Consider the following 23557-nt stretch of genomic DNA (forward strand, 5'->3'; position numbering starts at 1 on the left):
GAATATTGTGTCCAGTTGTGGGCCCCTCAGTTCCAGAAGGACAGGGAACTGCTGGAGAGGGTCCAGTGTAGGGCAACAAAGATGATTGAGTGGAGCATCTCCCTTATGACAAAAGGCTGAGGGAGCTGCAGCTCTGTAGTTTGGAGAAGAGGAGACTGAGGGGTGACCTGATTAATGCTTATAAATATATAAAGGGTGAGTGCCATGAGGACGGAGCCAGGGTCTTCTCAGTGGCAAACAAAGATAGGACAAGGGGTAATGGAATCAAGCTGGAACACAAGAGGTTCCACTTAAATTTAAGAAAAAAACTTCTTCTCAGTGAGGGTGACAGAGCCTGGCCCAGGCTGCCCAGGGAGGTTGTGGAGTCTCCTCCTCTGGAGACATTCCAACCCGCCTGGACGTGTTCCTGTGCGTCCTCACCTGGGTGTTCCTGCTCCAGCAGGGGGATTGGACTGGATGAGCTTTTGAGGTCCCTTCCAATCCCAAACATACTGTGATACTGTGATTTAAAGTCTTCATAACCATAAACCAACTCCCCCCTCCCCTTCCAAGAGCCATTAACACAAAGCAGGGTGGACACAGACTGCTGCAAGTGTTCAAGTCTTTTATTACTGTGACATTTGAAATATAGTGTGAGTTTTGACATTCTCCGCTCTGAAACTTCTAAAGGGCGCTTGTAGTACAGCACCACTCAAATGAGCTACTCCCAGCTTAGAAAACAGTTTTGCAAAGGGGTTAAGACTAGAAACAGTCCTAAACAAACAACAAATAGATTGCTTAGATGTCAACAGGCTGTAAGACCAAAGAAACTTAGCAATAGCTTAAATTACATTTATTTTTAGTGTTTGGCTGTTGACCCTTGTACCAGTCAGTTGGGAGAAGAGGAAATTTATTTTAGCGACATAGAAGAAACAAATCTGTTCACTATGAACACACCATTTAGCAGAGCAGACTTGAAATCTCTTCATTCTACTGCCTGCAGGTAGGGCTTAACAAATTATTCTTTAAATAATTCTCTTAATGTATGGAAGATTCTCACCACACTAATGGTACCAGCTCTAGTGAAGTTATTCTTAATTAACAGATTTAAAATCCCATGATAAATGGCTGCCCTGATGCTTATAGAAACACCCACGTGTCTCTTTCATTGTTCATTTCATGTTTACTGTTACATTCAGAAGCTGTTTGAAGACAAGTGCAAAACAAAAAAGCTACAAAAAGCAAGAGGTGTTGCTGCACTAACATCTTCCATCCCCATTTCTTTGTGTAAAACCAGAAATAGGTACAAAGAAAAGCACAACTAAGGAAAAGCTATTTCTCTGTCACTACAGAAATGAAGACACATTCAACTCCACTGAGAGGTTAATCACCCTGAAAACACATGGGCCTGACTTAAAATCATCTTTGACTTCAGTTTGTTTCAAACAAACCCTCATCATTTCCTCCCCCCACCTTCTTTAACTGTACGATCACCACATGATCCATCGAAGAGTTGAAGTGAATGACAGGACCCACCCACACGATGTTGTCCCATCTATACGCTGCAACTTCAAACCATAGGGTAGATGCAAAGAAGGTACGTGAATAACTGTTACAGATAAGGGACGCTAAAACAAGAAAAACAACAGTTTGTAGAGTAGGAATAAAGATAACATGGGGTAGGAAAGGGCCTTGGAAGACGTAAGACCTGTCAAATTAATGTGTACCATTAGAAAAGCTTTCTAGCAAGTCAAAACCATCAATATTTTTTTAATGCCAATAATCATACTGAGAAAATCATCATTAGGTGTTCAGGCAGCGTGCCCTCACAAATACATTCAGGAGCACTTGTAGGCAAATGTGAGTTCAGGAACTCAACATTTTGCCCGTCTCCAACTTTTTTCTGCATTGATTTCTCCATTAAATTGGTGATTTTGGACAGCATCCAAAGTTTCAACACAGCTGCTCAATCATTAAACAACGATTGGAAAAGACAGTAAGGTATGTATTTCAGAAGATTTCTCTTATAATATTGTCTTACACTAACAAAATAGAATCACTGTAATTCTTTCAAAATCTTTCAAAGTTATTTCAAGAAAAATATTCCAAGCTGTAGCATTACAGCATATACAGTCTGTAAACAAAAGCAGCATCCATTTCACTCATGATCTTGTGCAGCTTCTTCCTCTCTCTGTTCACTTGCTGCTTCGTCATCTGGTTTCACTGGAGTCGTGGTTAACGAGCTCTCAATACTGTCTACGAGCAGCTTTGCTCCTTCGTTATCGGGATCAGTTCCTACTGTTGTGCTTGAAGAAATTTCATCAGGAAGAGCAAAAGAAGGTAAAGATGGAAGTGAAGGCAGTGGGTCGTCCAACTCGTGCTGCTTGGCAGAGCCTTCGGAAGCCATGGTTACATCTTCAGGGTCCAAAGCTGTGGCATTTTCTGGAAAAATAGAAATAGTTTGTAAAAAACCAAAAGCTGTCAAGCCAACAGGCAGTGCCTCTGGTTACCACACATCTAGAGAATCAGCTTGATTGAAATTCCTCGCACAGAAATGTCACCAGATTCACACTGTCCAATACACGGGCTGCGTTTGCTGTGTTCTCCCCAAATCCAGAAAAATCTGATGGTGAGAGTAGGTTTCTAAGAGACCACAAACCATTTGAGCTGCTGGATTCCTATGCTAGAGATGTTTTCTTTTGTACTACAAGTCTTATTCACCCCACCTTTCAAAGGGAAAGGCAGTCATCATGTGAAGATATTTTTGTTTTTAATAGAAAAGTCACTGCCACTTTGTTTTCAGTTGACAACTGTAAAGAGAAGCCTGTGATACAAAAAACTCATTTACACTGATTTTAGAAATACCTCCTTTTAAGGTCAGTTTAATTTGGATCATCAACATTTTCATTTAAAGAAAAAGACACCCATTCTATAATCTTATTAAAAAGCCTTATTAGTTTTTGTCCACTTCTACACCTGATTTCTGCTACTTTTTCCATTGTGTTTCCAGAAATGAGGTCAGAGGCCTAAAGGAAATCTTGAATACACTCACCAAAATAACCAGAAGTGTCATTGTTTGACATCATTAACTCTTCAGTGCCCACTAAAGCATCTGCTGCTGGCACGTTGAAGGAGGCAGGTGAAGCCACGCTGGACACTCTTGATACATCAGTGAGTTCAGGGAATGAAAGACCAGACATATCTAGAAATCCTGATGGAGAAAGCAAATATTAGAGTCCTATTTTAGATACAACATAAAATTATCGACTCAAAAAGACATGTCATACCCAGACTCAAGTCAGTGATGTCCCCTTCCCACTAAATGCAAGTAAATTTAACCTAAAAGTTGGCTGTCATCAGTGGAAAGGCTTCTGCAGACCGTTAACCTCAGTCAGGCTCCTAGTGCCCAAATTCTACAGTTCTGAAACCCACTCAAGTCAAAAAACTTCAGGGAAAACCACCAGCAGTGCTTGTAGTTCTGTATTTAAGTCTCAAACCATATTAGTTGACTTAGATGACCTCTAAAGAATCGCTGAAAAAAAGCACCAAAGAAAATATACCTGGATCCATAACTCTCTGGAGGGGGGGAGGAGGAGAGAGTGCGCTTTCTGGTGAGTAACTACTCATTTCTTGATCTGGGGAATGATCCAAGTGTGTGACTATTTCAGAGTTGTCACTCTCAGAAGTTGGTGCCAATAACGGAGTCTGGAATAACACAGTAAGAAGGAAAACTATCTTTTTATATTGAAAGCTTCACCTGAAGGCAACCTTCCTATGAAAGCATTCTGCCTTGGTCTCCAAGTACATCAATTCAGAGAGAACCTACGAGGCTGAAAGCGATACTCAAGCCACTGATTAGGACATGTTCCGATGTAGCCTTTTAAAGCCAGTTAGTTCTTAGAAGAACAATCCACGCTTAAACTTTTTTTAAGAAGAAATTTTTGACACTGAGGGTGGTGAAACACTGTCCCAGGCTGGCCAGAGAGGTGGTGGATGAACCATCCCTGGAGACATCCCAGGCCAGGCTGGACGGGGCTCTGAGCAACCTGAGCTGGTGAAGATGTCCCTGCTCATGGCAGGGGTTGGACCAGACGAGCTTCAGAGGCCCCTTCTAACCCAAACTATTCTGTGACTCTGTTTTACTTCCTAGTGAGAAGAGTATTCTTCTAATTCACTGATACAGCTGTAATATGCAAGTCTTCAAAATAGGAAGAAAATATCTGGCAAAAATTTATATCGGCCAACGCTGGTGAAAAAGTAATTATAATATATGTAATTGCACCCAAATGCAGTGAGGAATATGGCAGAATAGCGACTGAAAGTTTTAGAAAATAAAACATTTCTTGCTCGTGCTACTCTTCCTGTCATCTGTTCAGCATCATGGGCTCCCACTTTCCCTTCACCCAGCTCATCAAAATTGTGTGCTGCACTCAAATATACTGTATTACGAATGTTCCAACAGATAGAAAAGTGTGAAGCTCCAGAGAACATAACTAATTCCTGACATACCTCTGTGTAACCATTAGTAGACGGTACAGGAGTTCCAGCTTCTGGCAAGGGTGAAGGTGGTTTGCTCTCTGGCTTTTTATTTGACACTATAGATTGTGTTGGAATTCGGTGCAAATAGCCATATCCAATACCACATCCTAAACTGTACAAGAAAAGTAAAACAAGACTTGAAAAAAAAAGGTGTTCTTAACAAAGCTAGTATGTGTTTTAAATTTGGAAGAGTTTGAGTCACATTCTACTGCAAAACCCACCTACCTGCAAGAATAATTTCATGTTTAGCACTCGAGGAGCACTCTGCAATTGACCCTTAGACATACGTAATTTACCTTTCAGTTACAAAATACACTATCTGATCAGGTTTGGATTTTGTTCTCGCTTTAACTGAACGTTTGACTGTGAGAACACAGCTAGTGAATCTACTACCGGGGAAGTCACCACAGGTTTTGCCACTGGTTTCCACTCAAACAGGATTAAATCCAGAACACGCCTAATTCCTAGTTCTAAGCTTTCTTTTTTTTTAAGGAAATATGAACAGTTTTGTATGAAAAGTCTAAGAAAACAAGCCTTAACTTGAAAACAAACTGTAATCAATAATAATAATACTCTTAACATCTCATTTACAGTTAGTATATAACCTGTCATCAGGCAGTGACTGTCCGGAGATCAGTACCTTCCTTCTCCACCCCAAGCTCCATTGGGAGTCACAACTACCTCTCGAATGGAATCTGCTTCAGTGTTATAAACCATCAGCTTCAGCGGCTTCCCCTCATGGGATTCAATCAGGGAAAAGAAATCCTCTGACTAAGAGAAAAAAGAAAAATAGTTATTAAACTCAAATGTGTAAGATAAGTAGCTGGAAACAATTTAGCATTTTACACAGTTATTTACTTCAACATGACATATTAAAAACTCAAAGACAGACTTAACACTCACTGGTGTAGTTTGACTGTTAGGGGCAACTTTTTTACTGTCCGATTAAAAAAGATAATGTTTACCTCAACCGTAAGGCATCTGTCATAACCATCAACCTCCCAAAATCCCCAAAAACTATCCCCATACATTTGATGTACACGCAATTAGGTTTGTTCAAAAAAACCCCTACAACATACACTTGGCAGCATGAAAACAATCAGTGCTTGAAGGAACACGCGCCCTACCTCCTGAAGAATCTGATCAGATCCAACGATGTAGTCGGTGTACGGCTGGAGACCAGCGAGAGCTGCAGGAGATGTGGGTTCAACATCCTGTGAAAGAACAACACGTATCATCAGCAGGATACGCTACCCCAAGATCAAAACTGAAATCTACCTCCAAAAGCAACAGAAGGAAAGAAGGTTTTTATGGATGGGATAAAACAGGAGCCCTTGAACAGGCTACATCTACGTGTGACATCTTTTAAAACATGCTGAATGAGAAAGACCAAGATACTATCAATTCAAAATGAAATAGTCTGAAGATGTTAAAAAGTTGCATTTATTTAAACAACCAGAAACATAAGAGTCTTTCCTATTCTTTCCTACTCTCAGCTCTCCCTCTTCATTTTCAATAACTTTGTGGTGCTTTTTGTAACATTAATATTACTTTGATGAACCTGAGCCAACACAGGGACACCTATTGAGCCAGATTATTTTTCGCTTTTGCCATTGATTCTTCAACGTAAGATGAAAAATCCTTTTCCCCATCAAAAACTCTTTGGTCTGGCTGGGATGAAGTTAGTTTTCTTCACGGCAACAGGCAACACTAACAGCAACCCACTACTTGTCCCTATTCAAATAGCTCAAACTTTCAAGGCTGTGTTCCCTTCTTCTGTGCAATTTCAGCATCATACTTCTACATATAAGTTACTTCTAAACATTACACTTTAAAATAAGATTGTATGAACATTAACAAGCCACCAAAAAATTCTGTCTCACCAAAACATGCCACACGTGTTCATTGGCTCCCTGGAAACTGCAGAACCTCACGCTGGCTCCTAGAAGACCTTGTCCTCCCCACATGTTACTGGGGATCACCTCCACCTCTCTTACTTTCATTGTTTTGATATTATACACCTCCAGCTTCACTGCTTTTTCAGCATTTGCCTTCAGCAGATCTTTCAACATATTGTTTTCTTTATTCTGTAGAGCACAGAAAGAGATACATGATTAACATTATTTCTAGTTGCACCAGTAACACAGACATCACACCTGTGACAGAATTTAGAATCATAGAATAGTTTGGGTTGGAAGGGACCTCCTAAGCTCATCCAGTGCCACCCCTGCCATGAGCAGGGACATCTTCACCAGCTGAGGTTGCTCAGAGCCCCGTCCAGCCTGGCCTGGGATGTCTCCAGGGATGGTTCATCCACCACCTCTCTGGGAAACCTGGGCCAGGGTCTCACCACTCTCATTGTAAATAATTTCTTCCTCATGTCTGGCCTGAATCTCCCCTCCTTTAGTTTAAAACCATCACCCCTTGTCTTATCGCAACAGGCCCCTTTTAATTTGAATACAATGAACTAAACCCATCAAAGTTTAGGCTCTGTGTTTCACAATCAGTCCCAGCAGTTCAATTTTCTTTTATTAGAAAGAAGTCAACACTGTCAGCTCATGTCCCTTTATACAAGTAATTACTGTTACTCAGTTTCGTCACTTACTTTGCTGTTCTACATAACTGCTATACAATTACAGCAGCGATATTAGATCTCGACTGTGTAGTCATAAGGATAAGCAGCAACATTTTACTTCACACCACTAATCCCAGTCCACACTCAATAACCCTTCAAAGCCATCGCAAATTGGCTGTGAAAAGACAGATTACTTGGGAGCAGCCTAGAGAACTATAATTGTTTTTGTCATGTTAAAAGATCAACTGTGATCTTCCACCATTACAATGATCACTTCAAAAAAGACACCTCTACTAATAAAAGCAAGACAATAAATTCAGCTTGTTTGGAGGTAGGATGAAGCATACAGCCAAAGCTGTGAGCCTTTTAAACCAAAAATCAACTCTTCTTCCATACCTCACCATACAGGAACTGTGTTCCCACTCCCAAGTATAAGCAGACAGCCCACGACTCTTTCTCATGTTCTATCAGATGTTGAAATAAGTTTGTTTAAACAAATGTTGAGCTCTTACCATTGACTCGCCCATTCAATAGTCACATTGTGGCAGAAAATAAGCATGAATGAGTAATATAACAAACATTGTGTTAACGTGTTAAGAAGTTAAGAGGTGACTAAAGGCATAAATGAGACTTCCCTCAAATTTGGATCCAGCCAGAGAGGAGACTTTGAACGCCACCAGGTTTTCCTCTACATTGTTAATGCCCTACACAATGTCCACTATGAAAACTTTCTTTATTGTGACAGCTTTGGCTTCTACGTTTCATCACTACAATACACATATTTCATGCAGGGGAAAAAAAAAAGAATTATTTGAGGCTTACAAGCCTAGTGTGTCCTATCGCAATGATGAAATCAAAGTAAGGTTCCAGTCCTCCTTGTTGAGCTGGGGAGTTTTCTTGAACCTGCAAAACAGATTTTACTCTTATTATACACTGAGCTCTAGTTACATTAAGCGGCAATGTTAATCTTTACACTTGATTCAATATTTACTTTTGAGTTCAACCAGAGATGTGACACCACGTAACAGACCTGAGGAAGCAGTCCACAATGGTGAACTTAGTTTTATAGAACTATGAACAACTGGAGTCCTAACTAAGCTGTAAAAAAAGAGGTATTGAACCCCATACAAGACACAAGTATTGTGATGCAGAGTCTGGAATACAGAATTATTAAATATTGAGGACTTTGGAAAAGGGCTTAGTTTTCAAAGCACTGCTTCAGGATTTTATTCCATGCTACTAACAGCCTGAGCATCACAGCCATTTTTTACATAAACATAATTTACAATTAGGTTCCCACAATTTACAGCACATGAGAACAGGAACACTTAAACAGATTATGCTACAAACATGTGACTAACCACAAATACTGGTCAAGAAGATTGCCATCACTTACAGAAAATCCAGAAGAACTAAGAGTTGCAACACCTCAATTTCACTATAAGCAAGTTATCGTAAAACAGATATAATAAGGAGATATAGAGAATAGCTATTAAAACACATTCACACCAGGAAAAAATAAACACCAGAAATTACACAGGAACTTGATACATGCGGAGTGTATGAGAGTACACTCACTTCAAGGTATATTAACAAAGCAACATAACTTTAAGAGAATTATTGCAAACATGCTAACAATTCATTCTGCATGTAACTTTACTTTTTGTGATCTCAGCAGCAGAGCCCATAACCTGCAATATATCTGACTCCTAAAATGCCGCCCCACAATTTAAGTGCTAAGGTAGAAACCACGCATCATCTAAACTAAAATGTTAATTGCTAGCAAAGTTAAAACTGCTATATCTTACATTTGGTGTTGTGTTACTAACCTACCTTTTTTTTTCATAATGTTGTATCGGTATTGGGGCTTAAGCTGGCACAACTGTCTATGCAAGTTATAAAATATACCTAAGTAAGAGCATAGTTACTTCAGTAAAAGCTTTCATAGAGAAAAAAAATCATGCTTTATCACTAAACAGTCAAGACTGACCACTGTAACCACTATAACTTTCATCACAACCCTAAACTGCATGAAAAGCAAAGAGCCAGCTTGTACTGAACCGTGCTGAAGGTTAAAAAGAGTTTACCCTACACCCCAATTCTAAATAATGTGCAAGAAGCCTTACAATGAAACTAATACCTAACACAATGTCAAGGACGAAAATATACCCAAAAAGAAGTACATGGGAGTTATGATGGAGCTCGTGACATTGCTGTTGAGATGTCTAATAGCCATACAAATTCCCCCCACAAAACTGTGAGTTGTAAGCCTGCAGAATGTGGTTTTCAAAATGACACCGTATCGAAAGCTGCATGAATTTCCTGGAGAAAAAGAAAACAAAACAAACAAAACCCCAAACGAGAACAAAACAAAACCACCCTTCATCTCCTGCATACTGTAGGTCACTAAAATCATCCTCCAGTACAAACAACTGTGCAGCATCCTGCACTTAAAAGAAGGAAGCACTTTGTGACCGTCATTTCTGATGGAGATAACTAATTGAAGGACACTGACAAAAGCAGATCACATAACAACACTGGTACCCTTAGCACATCTGGGGATGTTGAGAAACACAAACTGCTGAAAAGCAGCACATGACAACATTTCCACTCTTATTTCAGGGAGGAAGACTGTAAACTAACTGAAATAATTAACTGTTAACTTACCAGCAACACCTCTGCCTATCTTTAAGCTCCAAGATACACATTTAAGCAAACATGTGTGCAGACAATTTGCCAGGCAGAGAAATTAAAACAAATTCACATCTAGATGCAGCACTGTGAGACACAGCCCCTCAGGAAAACACTGGCTGGAGGTGTAATTAAGCCCCAGCCAAGATGCTGTAAAGATCCTGAGAGAAATTAATCAAATCGTCAAGACAAGAGAATTTGAAGGGGGCAAGGGGGAGGAGGGGGAGCAACACTACTCTTACAGAATGTCCTGAGTTGGACAGGACCCACAAGGATCATCGAGTCCAACTCCTGTCCCTGCACAGGACACCCCACAGTTCACACCGTGTGTCTGAGGGTGTTGTCCAGTCTCTTCTTGAACACTGTCAGGCTTGGGGCCGTGACACCTCCCTGGGGAGCCTGTTCCAGTGTCCACCACCTCTGGGCGAAGAACCTTTTCCTGATGTCCAACCTAAACCTCCCCTGGCACATCTTCCTGCCATTCCCTCGGGTTCTGTCGTTGGTCACTAAAGAGAAGAGCTCAGTCCTGCCCCTCCTCCTCCCCTTGTGAGGAGCTGGAGCCGCCATGAGCTCTCCCCTCAGTCTCCTCTTCTCCAGGCTGAAAAAACCAAGTGACTTCAGCCGCTCCTCATACGGCTTCCCCTCCAAACCCTTCACCAACTTCATAGCCTCCTCTGGACATTGTCCAGTAGCTTTATCTCCTTTTTATCCTGTGTCCCCAGCCCTGCACACAGTGAATGCTCCAGGTGCAGAGCAGAGCGGGACAATCCCCTCCCTGCCCGGCTGGCCGTGCTGTGCTGGGTGCACCAGGACACGGGTCCCTCTTGGCTCCAGGGACACTGTTGGTTCAACTTGCCATTGACCAGAACCCCCAGATCCTTCTCCACAGAGCTGCTTTCTAACATATCATCCCCCATTCTGTCTGTACAGCCAGGGTTGCCATGTCCCAGGTGCAAAATCCAGCACTTCATAGAATCACAGAATGTCAGGGATTGGAAGGGACCTTGAAAGCTCATCCAGTCCAATCCCCCCCCGGAGCAGGAACACCCAGATGAGGTTACACAGGAAGGTGTCCAGGCAGGTTTGAATGTCTGCAGAGAAGGAGACTCCACAACCTCCCTGGGCAGCCTGGGCCAGGCTCTGCCACCCTCACTGAGAAGAAGTTTCTTCTCATATTTAAGTGGAACCTCTTGTGTTCCAGTTTGAACCCATTACCCCTTGTCCTATCATTGGTTGTCACCGAGAAGAGCCTGGCTCCATCCTCCTGACACTCACCCTTTATATATCTGTAAACATGAATGAGGTCACCCCTCAGTCTCCTCTTCTCCAGCTCCAGAGCCCCAGCTCCCTCAGCCTTTCCTCACACGGGAGATGCTCCACTCCCTTCAGCATCTTTGTTGCCCTGCGCTGGACTCTCTCCAGCAGTTCCCTGTCCTGCTGGAACTGAGGGGCCACAACTGGACACAATATTCCAGATGCAAATTACCCTTGGTTCAACTTCACACGGTTGGTGACTGCCCAGTTCTCCAATTTGGAGACACTTTTAAAGTGTTTCTAATTCCTTCGGAGAAGCACAAAGGGCTCTCCCAGCTGCCCAGACGTGGCAGGTGGTGGCTCGGAGCCCCGTGGCGGCGCCAGGCGGGTGTGCGGCCGCGCCGGGCGGGTCCCCGCTGCCAACCGGAGCGGAGCGGCCGCCCCTCCCCTGCCGCCGTGGCACTTCCCCGGTAGGAGCTAACAACCCGGACCAAGCAGCCCGCGGCCCCCAGGCAAGCAGCTTCCCCCGCGCCGGGCCCGGCCTCCCTGAGCCGCCGCGGGCAGGAGTGGGGAAGCGAGACCCCCCGCGCCCCGCCACGGCCCTCAGTCCCCGCGGAGCCCGGTGGCGGCCGCCTCACCCCGTGTACGTGGAAGCCCTCGGCGCCGCCGTTCGGGACCTCGGAGCTCGAGCCCAGCCCCATGCCCGGCACCGCGGGACGGGACGGGACACTCAGGCGGCAGCAGCAGCAACGAGCATTCCCCTCACGCCGTTCCCTCGGCTGAGGGCGTCGCAGGCCGAAGCAACAGAGAGCCGAGCGGAGCGGCCGCCCACGGCGGAGGGGAGCGAGAATTCCAATCGATTACCGCTCCCTGCCGGCCCGGTGGGGCGCGTGACGTTCAGACGCCCTTAGAGACGGGGGCGGGGCGCGGGAAGCGAGGCGTTGCCGGGGAGGCGGGAAAGGGCGGGAAAGGGCCGGGCGGGAGCGCGGAGGAGAAGCCGCACGGTGCGGGGGTCGCTGAGCGTCGTCGGGGCTTGGCCGACCCACAGAGCCACCGAGTCATAGCCCTGAGCGGGGCTGCGGCTGCCGCCAGCCCCTCGGAGTGGGGCAGAGGCCCAGGGCTCGCTCCCGGGAAGGGAAGGTGGGCGGGTGGTCTCTCGCCCTCTCTTTTGCTTGAAATCATAGAATCACAGAATGTCAGGGATTGGAAGGGACCTCGAAAGCTCATCCAGTGCAATCCCTCCACCGGAGCAGGAACACCCAGATGAGGTTACACAGGAAGGTGTCCAGTTGGGTTTGAATGTCTGCAGAGAAGGAGACTCCACAACCCCCCTGGGCAGCCTGGGCCAGGCTCTGGCACCCTCACCATGAAGAAGTTTCTTCTCAAGTTTAAGTGAAACATCTTATGTTCCAGTTTACCCCCCTTACCCCTTGTCCTACCATTGTTTGTCACCGAGAAGAGCCTGGCTTCATCCTCGTGACACTCACCCTTTGTATATTTATAAACATGAATGAGGTCACCCCTCAGTCTCCTCTTGTCCAGCTCCAGAGCCCCAGCTCCCTCAGCCTTTCCTCACACAGGAGATGCTCCACTCCCTTCAGCATCTTTGTTGCCCTGCGCTGGACTCTCTCCAGCAGTTCCCTGTCCTGCTGGAACTGAGGGGCCACAACTGGACACAATATTCCAGGTGTGGTCTCCCCAGGGCAGAGTAGAGGGGCAGGAGAACCTCTCTCAACCTACTGACCACCCCCCTTCTAATACACCCCAGGATGCCATTGGCCCTCTTGGCCACAAGGGCCCAGTGCTGGCTCATGGTCACCCTGCTGTCCACCAGGACCCCCAGGTCCCTTTCCCCTATGCTGCTCTCGAACAGGTCATTCCCTAACTTTTACTAGAACCTGGGGTTGTTCCTGCCCAGATGCAGTACTCAACATTTGCCCTTGAACTGGTTCTGTGTGAAATCATGGACCGGTTTGGGTTGGAAGGGATGTTCAAAGCTCATCCAGTGCCACCCCTGCCATGATCAGGGACATCTTCACCAGCTCAGGTTGCTCAGAGCCCCGTCCAGCCTGGCCTGGGATGTCTCCAGGGATGGTTCATCCACCACCTCTCTGGGCAACCTGGGCCAGTGTTTCACCACCCTCAGTGTAAAACATTTCTTCCTCATGTCCACTGAATCTCCCCTCCTTTAGTTTAAAACCATCACCCCTTGTCCTATCTCAACAGGCCCTGCTAAAAAGTCTGTCCCCACCTTTCTTACAGGCCCCTTTTACGTACAGAAAGGCTGCAATAAGGGGTCTCTGGAGCTTCTCTTCTCCAGGCCGAACACCCCCAGTTGCCAAGGGGAGGATTAAAGTGTAAGGAAAGGAAGGAGAGGACTTGGGATGCAGCAAACATGTGGGTTACAACAACCTGGGCCAGTGTTTTACTCAGCTGCCAGGGTCTAAATCAGCACCAGGATGCTCCATGATGGATCCAGGCAGCCCCTCCAGCAGCCACTGTGCAGCTTCAGGTCTCAGAGCCTTTATTTTCTTCCTTTTTTTTTTTTTGTTTTGTTTTGTTTTGTTTTGTTTTGTTTTGTTTTGTTTTAACAGACTTTCCCTTATAAATTCATTTTTTACATGTATATTCTTACAAATCTCTGTTAAAAAAATCCAGTTTGTTACTGTTCTCCTTCTAACAGCATTAAAAAAAACCCTTATACTCCTGTCAGTATAATCCAGAAAGATTTTTTTAATTTTATTTTTTACCAATACCTACTTTGCACATTTCAAAAGAGGCAAATTTCTCTTCTGTTCCTCCCCGTTGGCATATATTATGTATTGCACTCCAGGAAAGTATTACCATCATCTGAGACAATTTGCAGCCTTAGAGCTGAGGAAGCAAATCAATGGTCCAGTGTTGCTGTTTCTCAAGATATAGGGAGCCTTGTGTTTGGGTGCTAATTAAGAAGCGGTGATATTTCCATTCCCCTGAAATTCCATATCTATTTACTTAGGGTGAATTGTGATTCTACCTTTAACTCATTGATGGAATAGATCTGATAGTTTCTAGAGTAATAGTAATAATTGAAGCATTATTATATTAAGTGCAACTCCTTCGGTAGTTATTGCTCTCACCTCTGAGATGTCATTTTCCCAAAGGATCCGTCCACGTCATTTCTGTGGTTCAAGTGTGACGCATAAAGACAGAAAAGAAGAAAAGCTGCTTCCTCCATCCTCTGCCTTCGCTTCCAAGTGAAACTCTTAAATTTCCTGTCACTTTAATGGCTATTTATGTTTGAAAGTCATACATACAGGCTCATTTTTCTCCAGGATATTCTCAGGAGCCTTTTAAAGTAATTACTATTTTCTGGTGTTACCTCTAAGCTGTGATTGTAGATCCATGCATTGTATTCATGGTAGATGTGCCTGTAAGTATTCAGGAAAAATAAAATTGCCCCAAACATTTTCTGTGTTTCCTGCTACATACATTTGGGAACCTTTTAATGTAATTGTATTTTCTCCTTAAATTCCTTTTTGTTTTTCCAGAACATCTTTTATAGTGGGTGTGCCAATGAGTAAACTGTGGTGTCAACAGGAGGTTAAAGAGCCTATCGTGAAACAAACTAATAGAAACTATAATAAGTAATAGTTTTAGTGGGTACCTGAGTATTATATTCCTGGGAAGAGTCAATGTGGCTCTGCTAAAGGGATGTCCTGTCTCACACATCTCTTGGCGTTCCTAAAGGTGTTAACAAACATACAGAAAGGAGTGATGTAAGTCCTTAGATTTCAAAAAGTCCCTTATCAAAGCTTTGTCAAGGGCTTTTAAGGAAACGAAGCAGCAATACCATGAAATATCTTTATTTAGGTGAATGGTTAAAAGATAAGAAATAGATGATAGGAGCGAATGTTCGCTTCTTGGAAGGATCATCCAAAAAGTTATCGGAAAAAACACAAATCTTGCTTTTCTTCATATTCTAAAAGTCCTGCACAGAGAGGGAAACAGGGAGAGGACAAAGTGAACTGATGTCATGGAATTATTCAGAATAGCAAAACTAAGGAGCAGTTGCAGAACTGCAGAAGGATCTTAGAAGATGAGGTGGGTGATAAAACCACAGGTAGATAAACATAAAATTACACATGTGGGGAAAAATCCTGACTGATTCCACATGTGAAATACGGGGCTCTGAGCTGTTCAGCAATAGTCTGAAGTGGGATCTGGAGTTTACAAAGTGACATTTCTGAAATCAGAAATAGCCAAAAATCCAACCCATTAAGAACTATCAGGAAAACAATGGAGACTAAGAGAGAGGACATGGTTGAATATAAACTCATAGAAGAGTATATATTTTTGTATATATCACTATATATATATGAGTATAAACTCATAGTTTTCCCACATCTTGTCCTCCTACTTCAAAAAGAAAATTAGTAGAAATAGGAAGGCTTGCAAAAGGGCAGCAGCAATGATTAAAGGTGTCACCGGTTACCACATGGGGAACGATCAAGTGAACCAGGGCTTTTTTACATTTGGAAAAGAGAGAATGTTCTATAAATTCATTTGTGGAACAGGGAGTGGTATCAGGAATTGAGTGTTTGCCATCTTTCAATGCAGTAACAAGGGAACTGTTGAAACTGTGAGGGCACTCATTCAAAATAAGCAAAAAGAGGTGATTTTTCATGTAACGCTTAAATTGAGTTCTGAGATACTGATGCCAAGAGTTTGTGGGCAAGTGGGTAAGTTCACTGAAGAAAATCTGGAGAGGGCCAGTAAATACACAGAAACCAATACAACAAAAGCTATTTTCTGAGCCATCAGAAGGCTGGGAACTCTTCAAAGGAAGTGTCACTTACACATTGCCCCATCTTAGTCTTTGCTGGAAGCTTTAGAGCTGCTGGTGTCACTGTAGTGGGCTAGGTGTAGCTTTAGTGGGCTAGACATAGCCTTGATTTGACCTAACTCTGCTGTTCTTAATGCTCGTAGCTCATTACTTGTCGCTGTTCTGCGTAGTTTACAAAGCAGTTGTAGAGATGTGCATGCACTGAGAATAGCTTGTTGTGACAGAACACGCAAATAAAACAAACTACCTAATTAGACAGTGGCTTGGAGTTCATTTGTACAAATAACTTTTAAAGTAGTTGCTAATAATGTCTGAATCAACCATCCACCTGCAACGTCTCTGCTGGTCAAATACATAGTGCTCTCTCACAGTCAGGAAAAGCCAGAAAGAACCTTTCTGGTGGGTCATGGTGTTGCCTTTTGGAAAACATTTTTGCACACAAAATGTGTAAAAATATAGGTCAAGGGTTTTTTCCCCTGTGCTTTTATGTATCACTTTCACAAGTTTCAACAGTCAGAAACTTGGCAATACCTTAGTCCGGTGTTTCATGCATTCATCCAACATAAATTAGGAGTTGTAGAATGAAAGAAATCTGAGGCGATTTGATAGATGTGGGTATGTTTTAAGTAATATTTTGTCTAATTTGCTAAATAAAATACCACCAGAAAGTAGTGCTGCTGTCACTAAAATTACTGCAAAAACCAAATTCTGCCCTGGGCCAGTCTTTTGCAACATATTTTTGTTTATTTAGCAAAATAATTCAGTTCATGTTTATTCAACACTTAAGCAACACTTGCATATTCAATTTGTCAAGTGATACGAAACTCAGAGACTTCAATAAATTATTAGACAACAGCATTGCAGAGCAGAATTCATAGTGATCACATTATGGTATTCTCATGAAGAGAAAACAAGTTTTATTTTCGTGTAGCTACCTTGAAGATGAGTCTCTGCTGCACTAAAGCTTTATTTTGAGTAGTTTCATGTGTGTTTCTAGAACACCAGCACAGGAGTATTTCACAGAATCCCAGAATGTCAGGGATTGGAAGGGACCTGGAAAGCTCATCCAGTGCAATCCCCCCATGGAGCAGGAACACCCAGATGAGGTTACACAGGAAGGTGTCCAGGCGGGTTGGAATGTCTGCAGAGAAGGAGACTCCACAACCTCCCTGGGCAGCCTGGGCCAGGCTCTGGCACCCTCACCATGAAGAAGTTTCTTCTCAAATTTAAGTGGAACCTCTTGTGTTCCAGTTTGCACCCATTGCCCCTTGTCCTATCATTGGTTGTCACCGAGAAGAGCCTGGCTCCATCCTCCTGACACTCACCCTTTAGATATCTGTAAACATTACTGAGGTCACCCCTCAGTCTCCTCTTCTCCAGCTCCAGAGCCCCAGCTCCCTCAGCCTTTCCTCACACGGGAGATGCTCCACTCCCTTCAGCATCTTTGTTGCCCTGCGCTGGACTCTCTCCAGCAGTTCCCTGTCCTGCTGGAACTGAGGGGCCACAACTGGACACAATATTCCAGGTGTGGTCTCCCCAGGGCAGAGCAGAGGGGCAGGAGAACCTGAAATCCTACCAAAATCACAATCTCTACTAAATGCACAATGATCCCTTTGAGAAACAGTGAGCAAGAGAATCATGCCAGATGTTGACTATGTTGTTTAATACAGTTCGTGTACACTGATGATGACAAAACAATGAAGAGCGATATTGATAAAGAACAACATTTCCTTTAAAAACCGTGGTCTATAAAGAGTCCAGTTCAGCAACCAGCAAGGATTCTTTCAAATCCAGCATAATTTAAATGTTAACTTAAATCATGCCAGATTTGGTTTGTTTTGGGGGCTGTAATTAATAAGATACAGCAATACTGCTTATCTCAGGAAGAGGGTAAGGTTTTTCAAATTAAAAATGGCAGAGCCGAAGGACCAAAAAGAATTCAGATGCTGCCAACATTTCCAGCTTCCTGAAGTAGAAAAATCTATTCATGATCTACATGTGACACTCCAGAAACTCCTGAGAAAAACATGGGTTTTACTCACAAGGGGGCAGTTTTGTAGGTGAAGTCAATAAAACAGGTTTCACATTTTCACAAGCATAGAATTAATATTTTTTCTGTCCTGCAATGAGTATATTTTGGGGATACAGATCTCCGATTTTCATCATTCCGGTACTTCACTCCTTTTCTATGAGTTTTCTGGAAAATATATAATGATGCCAACCTATCATGCCAGCAATTTCATGATTAGTACTTTCAGGAAAGAATAGTAGACTCGGAAAACAGTTATTGGATCTTGACAATCAATCATCCATTTTAAGATAAGCCAACTTCAGTATTATCTGAGAAAATAAAACATAATTAAAAAAGAAGTCGTTAGACAGCAATTTCAATAAGTATCAAGAGCCTCTTATTTTCTCTCTGCTGAGTTCTATCATTGAAGACAGAAACAGAATAGACCATTTTTTTTTCAATGCAATTGCAATCTATTCTTATAATTATACCAGAGATAGATTTCCCCATTAGCACAATTATTGCAGTATCGAAGTAATTATGAACAATCAGCAAAAGATATTCTTTACTGATTTTTCTTGTGCATCATTAATTATCTGAAGTGACAGGGCTAATGTTATTTCTATGGTGAATAAACAACTAGAGGAAATGGAGAGGAAGTGAAATACAAATAATATGATGGCCACTCTTCGAAAGTCAGTGTGATCCTGGAAAATGGGAATAGCAGTTCTATTTAAATGAAGCTGCATGTGCTTGCTAGACACCAAAGCCTGTAATATGCTGCATATCATTAGTTCTCAGTAAAAGCATAGATGGAATTCGTATCTAATTCAGTGCTATTTTCTGCCAGTTAATGGCCCTAAGAATCAAATGTAAATGAGGGTTTTTCCAAACCAATGTTTTATGGGCTTCAAGAATTAGCTTTTATTGCAGTAGAAAACCATACATGAGCAATTTTATTAGTTGTAAGTGTGACCTGATTTTTTACATTTGTAATACGGTACTCTCTTCTTGTGATTTACTATATTACTTGTGGATTTTAAATGTTTTTCAGTTTGATACATTTTATTGAATGGATAAATAAGTACAAAAATGGCTAACATGACTGTATTTCTCTTTTGTATTCATGTCCCTTTTTGGCTCTTATTCCATTCAAATGTCAGAAATATGATTTAAGAATTCACCCATGGTGATTCTATAATTTTGAAAAATCAATAATTATTTTATTTATTTTTGAAGACATGACACTAACAACAATTTCTCTCATTTTGTATATGGATACTACGAAGGAGATGGTGACTGGGATTTAAAAAACTACTTTCTTTACTATCTGTTGGAGTATACATTAGTGCATTTTTATAACTCTCAATATTTTGTACATAGTCCTTTTGACTCAGGTACTACTGGGCATCGATCAGTGCTGTCACCTTCTTCTCACAGGATCACAGAATGTCAGGGATTGGAAGGGACCTCGAAAGCTCATCCAGTCCAATCCCCCCATGGAGCAGGAACACCCAGATGAGGTTACACAGGAAGGTGTCCATGAGGGTTTGAATGTCTGCAGAGAAGGAGACTCCACAACCTCCCTGGGCAGCCTGGTCCAGTGTTCTGTTACCTTTATTGAGAAGAATTTTCTTCTCAAATTTAAGTGGAACCTCTTGTGTTCCAGTTTGTACCCATTACCCCTTGTCCTATCATTGGTTGTCACCGAGAAGAGCCTGGCTCCATCCTCCTGACACTCACCCTTTACATATTTATAAACATTACTGAGGTCACCCCTCAGTCTCCTCTTCTCCAGCTCCAGAGCCCCAGCTCCCTCAGCCTTTCTTCACACGGGAGATGCTCCACTCCCTTCAGCATCTTTGTTGCCCTGCGCTGGACTCTCTCCAGCAGTTCCCTGTCCTTCTGGAACTGAGGGGCCACAACTGGACACAATATTCCAGGTGTGGTCTCCCCAGGGCAGAGTAGAGGGGCAGGAGAACCTCTCTGACCTACTGACCACCCCCTTCTAACCCACCCCAGGTACCATTGGCCTTCCTGGCCACAAGGGCCCAGTGCTGGCTCATGGTCACCCTGCTGTCCACCAGGACCCCCAGGTCCCTTTCCCCTACACTGCTCTCTAATAGGTCATTCCCCAACTTATACTGGAACCTGGGGTTGTTCCTACCCAGATGCAAGACTCTAAAGACTCTGAGAACAAATTGGTCCTGGCTGCTCCCCAGGGACACATTTCAATGTTCTCTGTTGTGTTTCAAAACCCTTTAGCAATGATGAAGAGTGTAAGAGAGATTCATGAAAATGAAATAATAATTGCAACAATTTCTGAGAGTTTTACGGAGCAGTTTCTTTTCTGTTTGTGTGGTTTTTGGGGCATCTCTGTGAGGAGTGGACATCTGCATTTAAATCACCTTTTCCTGCTCCAAAATAAAGAACTAAATTCAACTTTCCTCTCACTAGGATTGTGTCCTAAAATCCAGACTGATATTAAAACAAATCTCTTCAGTCATTGCTCTGTCATTTTGCATGAATAGCATATTAGATTTTAGAAAACACACAAGCAGCAATCAAACCCAAAAAATAAGATCTTAATACAAAATGTTTAGCTTTTAGAGGTGCCAGCCGGTAATAAATAAAAATGTTGAGCGAACATGTATTTTAGACTTTTAAATTAATATAAAATTCAAGTTTTCACTTTTTTGAAGAATCAAACTGGAAGACAACTGTTTAAGAATAAGATGACCCAGACATGAACACTGAAGCCTGTGTGTGCAGCTTCAGGTTCACAATGGGGGGAAATGCATTCATCGTAGCTGTATTATAAACATGATTCCATTTAAAAGACAGTGAATAACAGACCCTCTCTCTTATAGCTACTTACACTATTTGCTCAGACCGAAAGAACCCTAAAGTGGCAGTAAATTGGATTTATCAATTTTAAACCTCCTTTACCTGCTGGGATTGTGCAGAAAGGTTTTAAATAAAGCCGGTCAGATTGTCGTACAGCAGCCTGTGTTAAGGTCATTATGTGTTAATTTTCTTTTTCCCTTCTTATCAGTTGTTCCATCCAAGTATGCTCTCTCCAAAGCTCTGCTTGTAGTTCCTTAATTGCCCATCAGTTCCCATCTGGAGACTTTTGGTCTTTGTCATCATTTTAGTCATCCCTTGTCTACCACATTTGTGTCTCTGTATTTGCTTTATCCCTTTCCCTTGCACTTGTTATCCCCTCTGAACTGAGAAAGTCCTTGATCTCACAAACTTAATGAAGCAGATGCTCTCACATTCCACGTACCCTCAGCAGTCTGTATATCCAGCTTTGTTAAAAATCACTTTCAGAGTAATTTGTGTGTGCATTATGACTTGCCTGCTCCTCAGCCACCTAATGAATTTATCAGGCAGCACTTTTCATGTAAGAGTATATCACAGTATATAATAACTACTGTTGCTTTGTCGCTTGCCCTGTCCATCAAGCATCATCATGTGAAACATCAGTAAATATGGGTTAAGTGTGTGTATTTCATGAGACTGACCTTAAACTTAATAAACATTTTTATCATTAAAACGAACATGCAGACGTTACATCATGTCATTTTATGACTTCCAGTGTTGAAATGGGAAGTTTTCTCAATGATTGGTTTTATGTTTCCTTCTTGCTAAGGATTTCTTTTGAGTGGGATGTATTTTAGATGAACCTCAAATATATGCTTCCAGATACAGAGATAAATGATGTGGTCTGACAAATCAGACATTTCATATCATACATCCCTTTTCACAACTCAACAGTACTTGAAATAAAGGCTCCATGCTGTAGCAATAAAAAGAGGAGGAAAAAGTGAGGTCATTTGTCCCTTTATCCTAATTTATTGGCCACTGTAGCATATTTATTAAGTACTGTACATTAAATCAATGTTTTGTGTCCATAGACTTCTTTACTTAAGTAATAAAGGCGTTTCCGTTCGTGTTCTTACTTGTTGCCAAATGATGATAAGCTAGGAATACTTATGGGTTTATTAGCGCGTTGATCAACTCAAACTCAGAAGAGAAGGAATATAGATTAAAAAAAAAAAAGAAAAAGAAAAATTAAATACTCTGTCTGCATTGGAAGGAGTCTTCTCTAGTCCTGTTTAAAACTATCTCTCTTGAGAAGAGGAGCGTGTCTTTACATTAGCACATACTTAAGTTAACAATGTGCTTAGACTATCATGAAAAGAGAGGTTACATTGAATTGTTGCTATAAAGAAGAATGGAAACCTTGGCATTCAACTGCAAAAAATAAATCTGAGCCTTTCAGTTCTAGAAACTTAATAAGTAAAGATATACGTAGGGCTGAACTGTGTCATGCCAAAAATCCATCAAGCCAATGCCCTCGTGACCATGGCCGACAGCAGATGCTTAGGAAAAGCCTGCAAGAGCAGAGCAAGTGTACAGCTGTGCAGTAGATATAGGCAATAAACCCTCCCAATGTCTGGAAGTCAGTTTGAGCTTTAGGACCTCCCTGAAAGATGACTATATCCTCAACTTTGTGCTCGGAAGCTCCCCGTGGATCTCTTCAAGTCCACCCAAATCCTATTTGCTCGTACAGTCCTGGAATCTTTCCCCACGGTCCGTCCTATCCCTCACAACCTCCCTTATCCTTCCCATCACACCTAAAATTATCTACTAATGCTACTGTCAACAAAATATTTAATTCTGATGCTCTGAGAACAAAGACAAAAAGGCTATATACTAATTAACTAAACATTGCTGGATCACTAACTAGTTAAACAATCCTAGAGCACCAATTAACTAAACAGTGCTAGAGCCTCAACTCAGGAATTGTCCTGCTTTTTCGGTACAGCTAAATGTTAGCACAGTCTAGCATAGCACTGATTTGCACCAGCCCATGCTCCCCATAGCAACTTTTACACATTGTTTGGAAAGTTAGTATGGACAAGAGATCGTGTTCCATAGGCGGCATGGGTGACACCTCTCTGTTTTAGAGTACAAAAGAGTTTTGTCATACAGACACAAACAGGACCACTTGAGTTGGCTTTGTGTTGCGATATGTCCTGTTTTGTTTACCGGTAAAGACCTAGAGCACAGAAATTCATTTTTACCTATGCTTGTGAGAAACCCTGAGCTGGCTCTGACTTGAGATGGTCCTTCAGAGAGGAAGAGTCCTGGAATATGATTCCTGGACTGTGCATGTTCTGAAACAGATTTCATGGCCCTTGGAGGGTTACTGGCCTCTGAGAATTAGCAGTTGGTGCGATGTGTTTTGGATGGTAGCTCTAGACCTTGACATCTCAAGCTGAGCTTCACAACTGGAGCTCCGTGCTGATGCTGCGATACTAAAAACTTATCACCCTTCTCATTGCCATAAACTGCAATCATCTCCATGTTTTATCATTTCCTTCCCTTGCAGTTAAAGTCCTAACTCATAAATTCGAATTTTCTCACCATGGCAAGTGCTTGTACATGGAACAGCTTCCCAGTCCCACTGCTCACACTCCCTCCTCTCCATTTATGTGTCCTGTAGTTTCACCTCTTCCACAAACCATCCATAGAGAGCTGTGAGAGAACAGACTGCCTTCCTTTATTGAATTACTGGGTATACTGCTTCTTACAGAACTTGTTTAGAAACTGCTTATAGAGATTTTGCTAAGACTGTGAGCTGTGGACTTTTGAACTTTCTTCCTTGTTCAGC

The 23557-nt window shown here is 42.4% G+C and overlaps 1 protein-coding gene across 1 annotated transcript; it reads right to left on the reverse strand.

Moving 5' to 3' along the window:
- Positions 1 to 587: 587 nt before the first annotated feature.
- On the reverse strand, positions 588 to 11821 carry GORASP1 (golgi reassembly stacking protein 1). Its single transcript, XM_082046065.1, has 9 exons — positions 11677 to 11821; positions 7916 to 7996; positions 6402 to 6605; positions 5646 to 5732; positions 5159 to 5289; positions 4489 to 4630; positions 3540 to 3684; positions 3032 to 3190; positions 588 to 2421 (listed from the first exon to the last, which is right to left on the reverse strand). The coding sequence occupies exons 1-9, from the start codon at positions 11737 to 11739 to the stop codon at positions 2138 to 2140; spliced, it is 1296 nt and encodes a 431-aa protein (XP_081902191.1). The 5' UTR covers positions 11740 to 11821; the 3' UTR covers positions 588 to 2137.
- Between the last annotated feature and the right edge of the window lie 11736 nt (positions 11822 to 23557).

The sequence above is a fragment of the Streptopelia decaocto genome (assembly GCF_964273445.1).
Source record: "Streptopelia decaocto genome assembly, chromosome: 2".
Classification (NCBI taxonomy): domain Eukaryota; kingdom Metazoa; phylum Chordata; class Aves; order Columbiformes; family Columbidae; genus Streptopelia; species Streptopelia decaocto.

Bases quoted from the DNA above. Each gene is read 5' to 3' on its own strand.
- GORASP1 (XM_082046065.1), bottom strand. From the start codon at position 11,739: ATGGGGCTGGGCTCGAGCTCCGAGGTCCCGAACGGCGGCGCCGAGGGC. The intron at 3,685-4,488 runs GTATGTCAGGAA...GTGTTATTCCAG, and splicing joins CTACTAATGGTTACACAGAG to ACTCCGTTATTGGCACCAAC. The intron at 2,422-3,031 runs GTGAGTGTATTC...CTATTTTTCCAG, and splicing joins TGACACTTCTGGTTATTTTG to AAAATGCCACAGCTTTGGAC.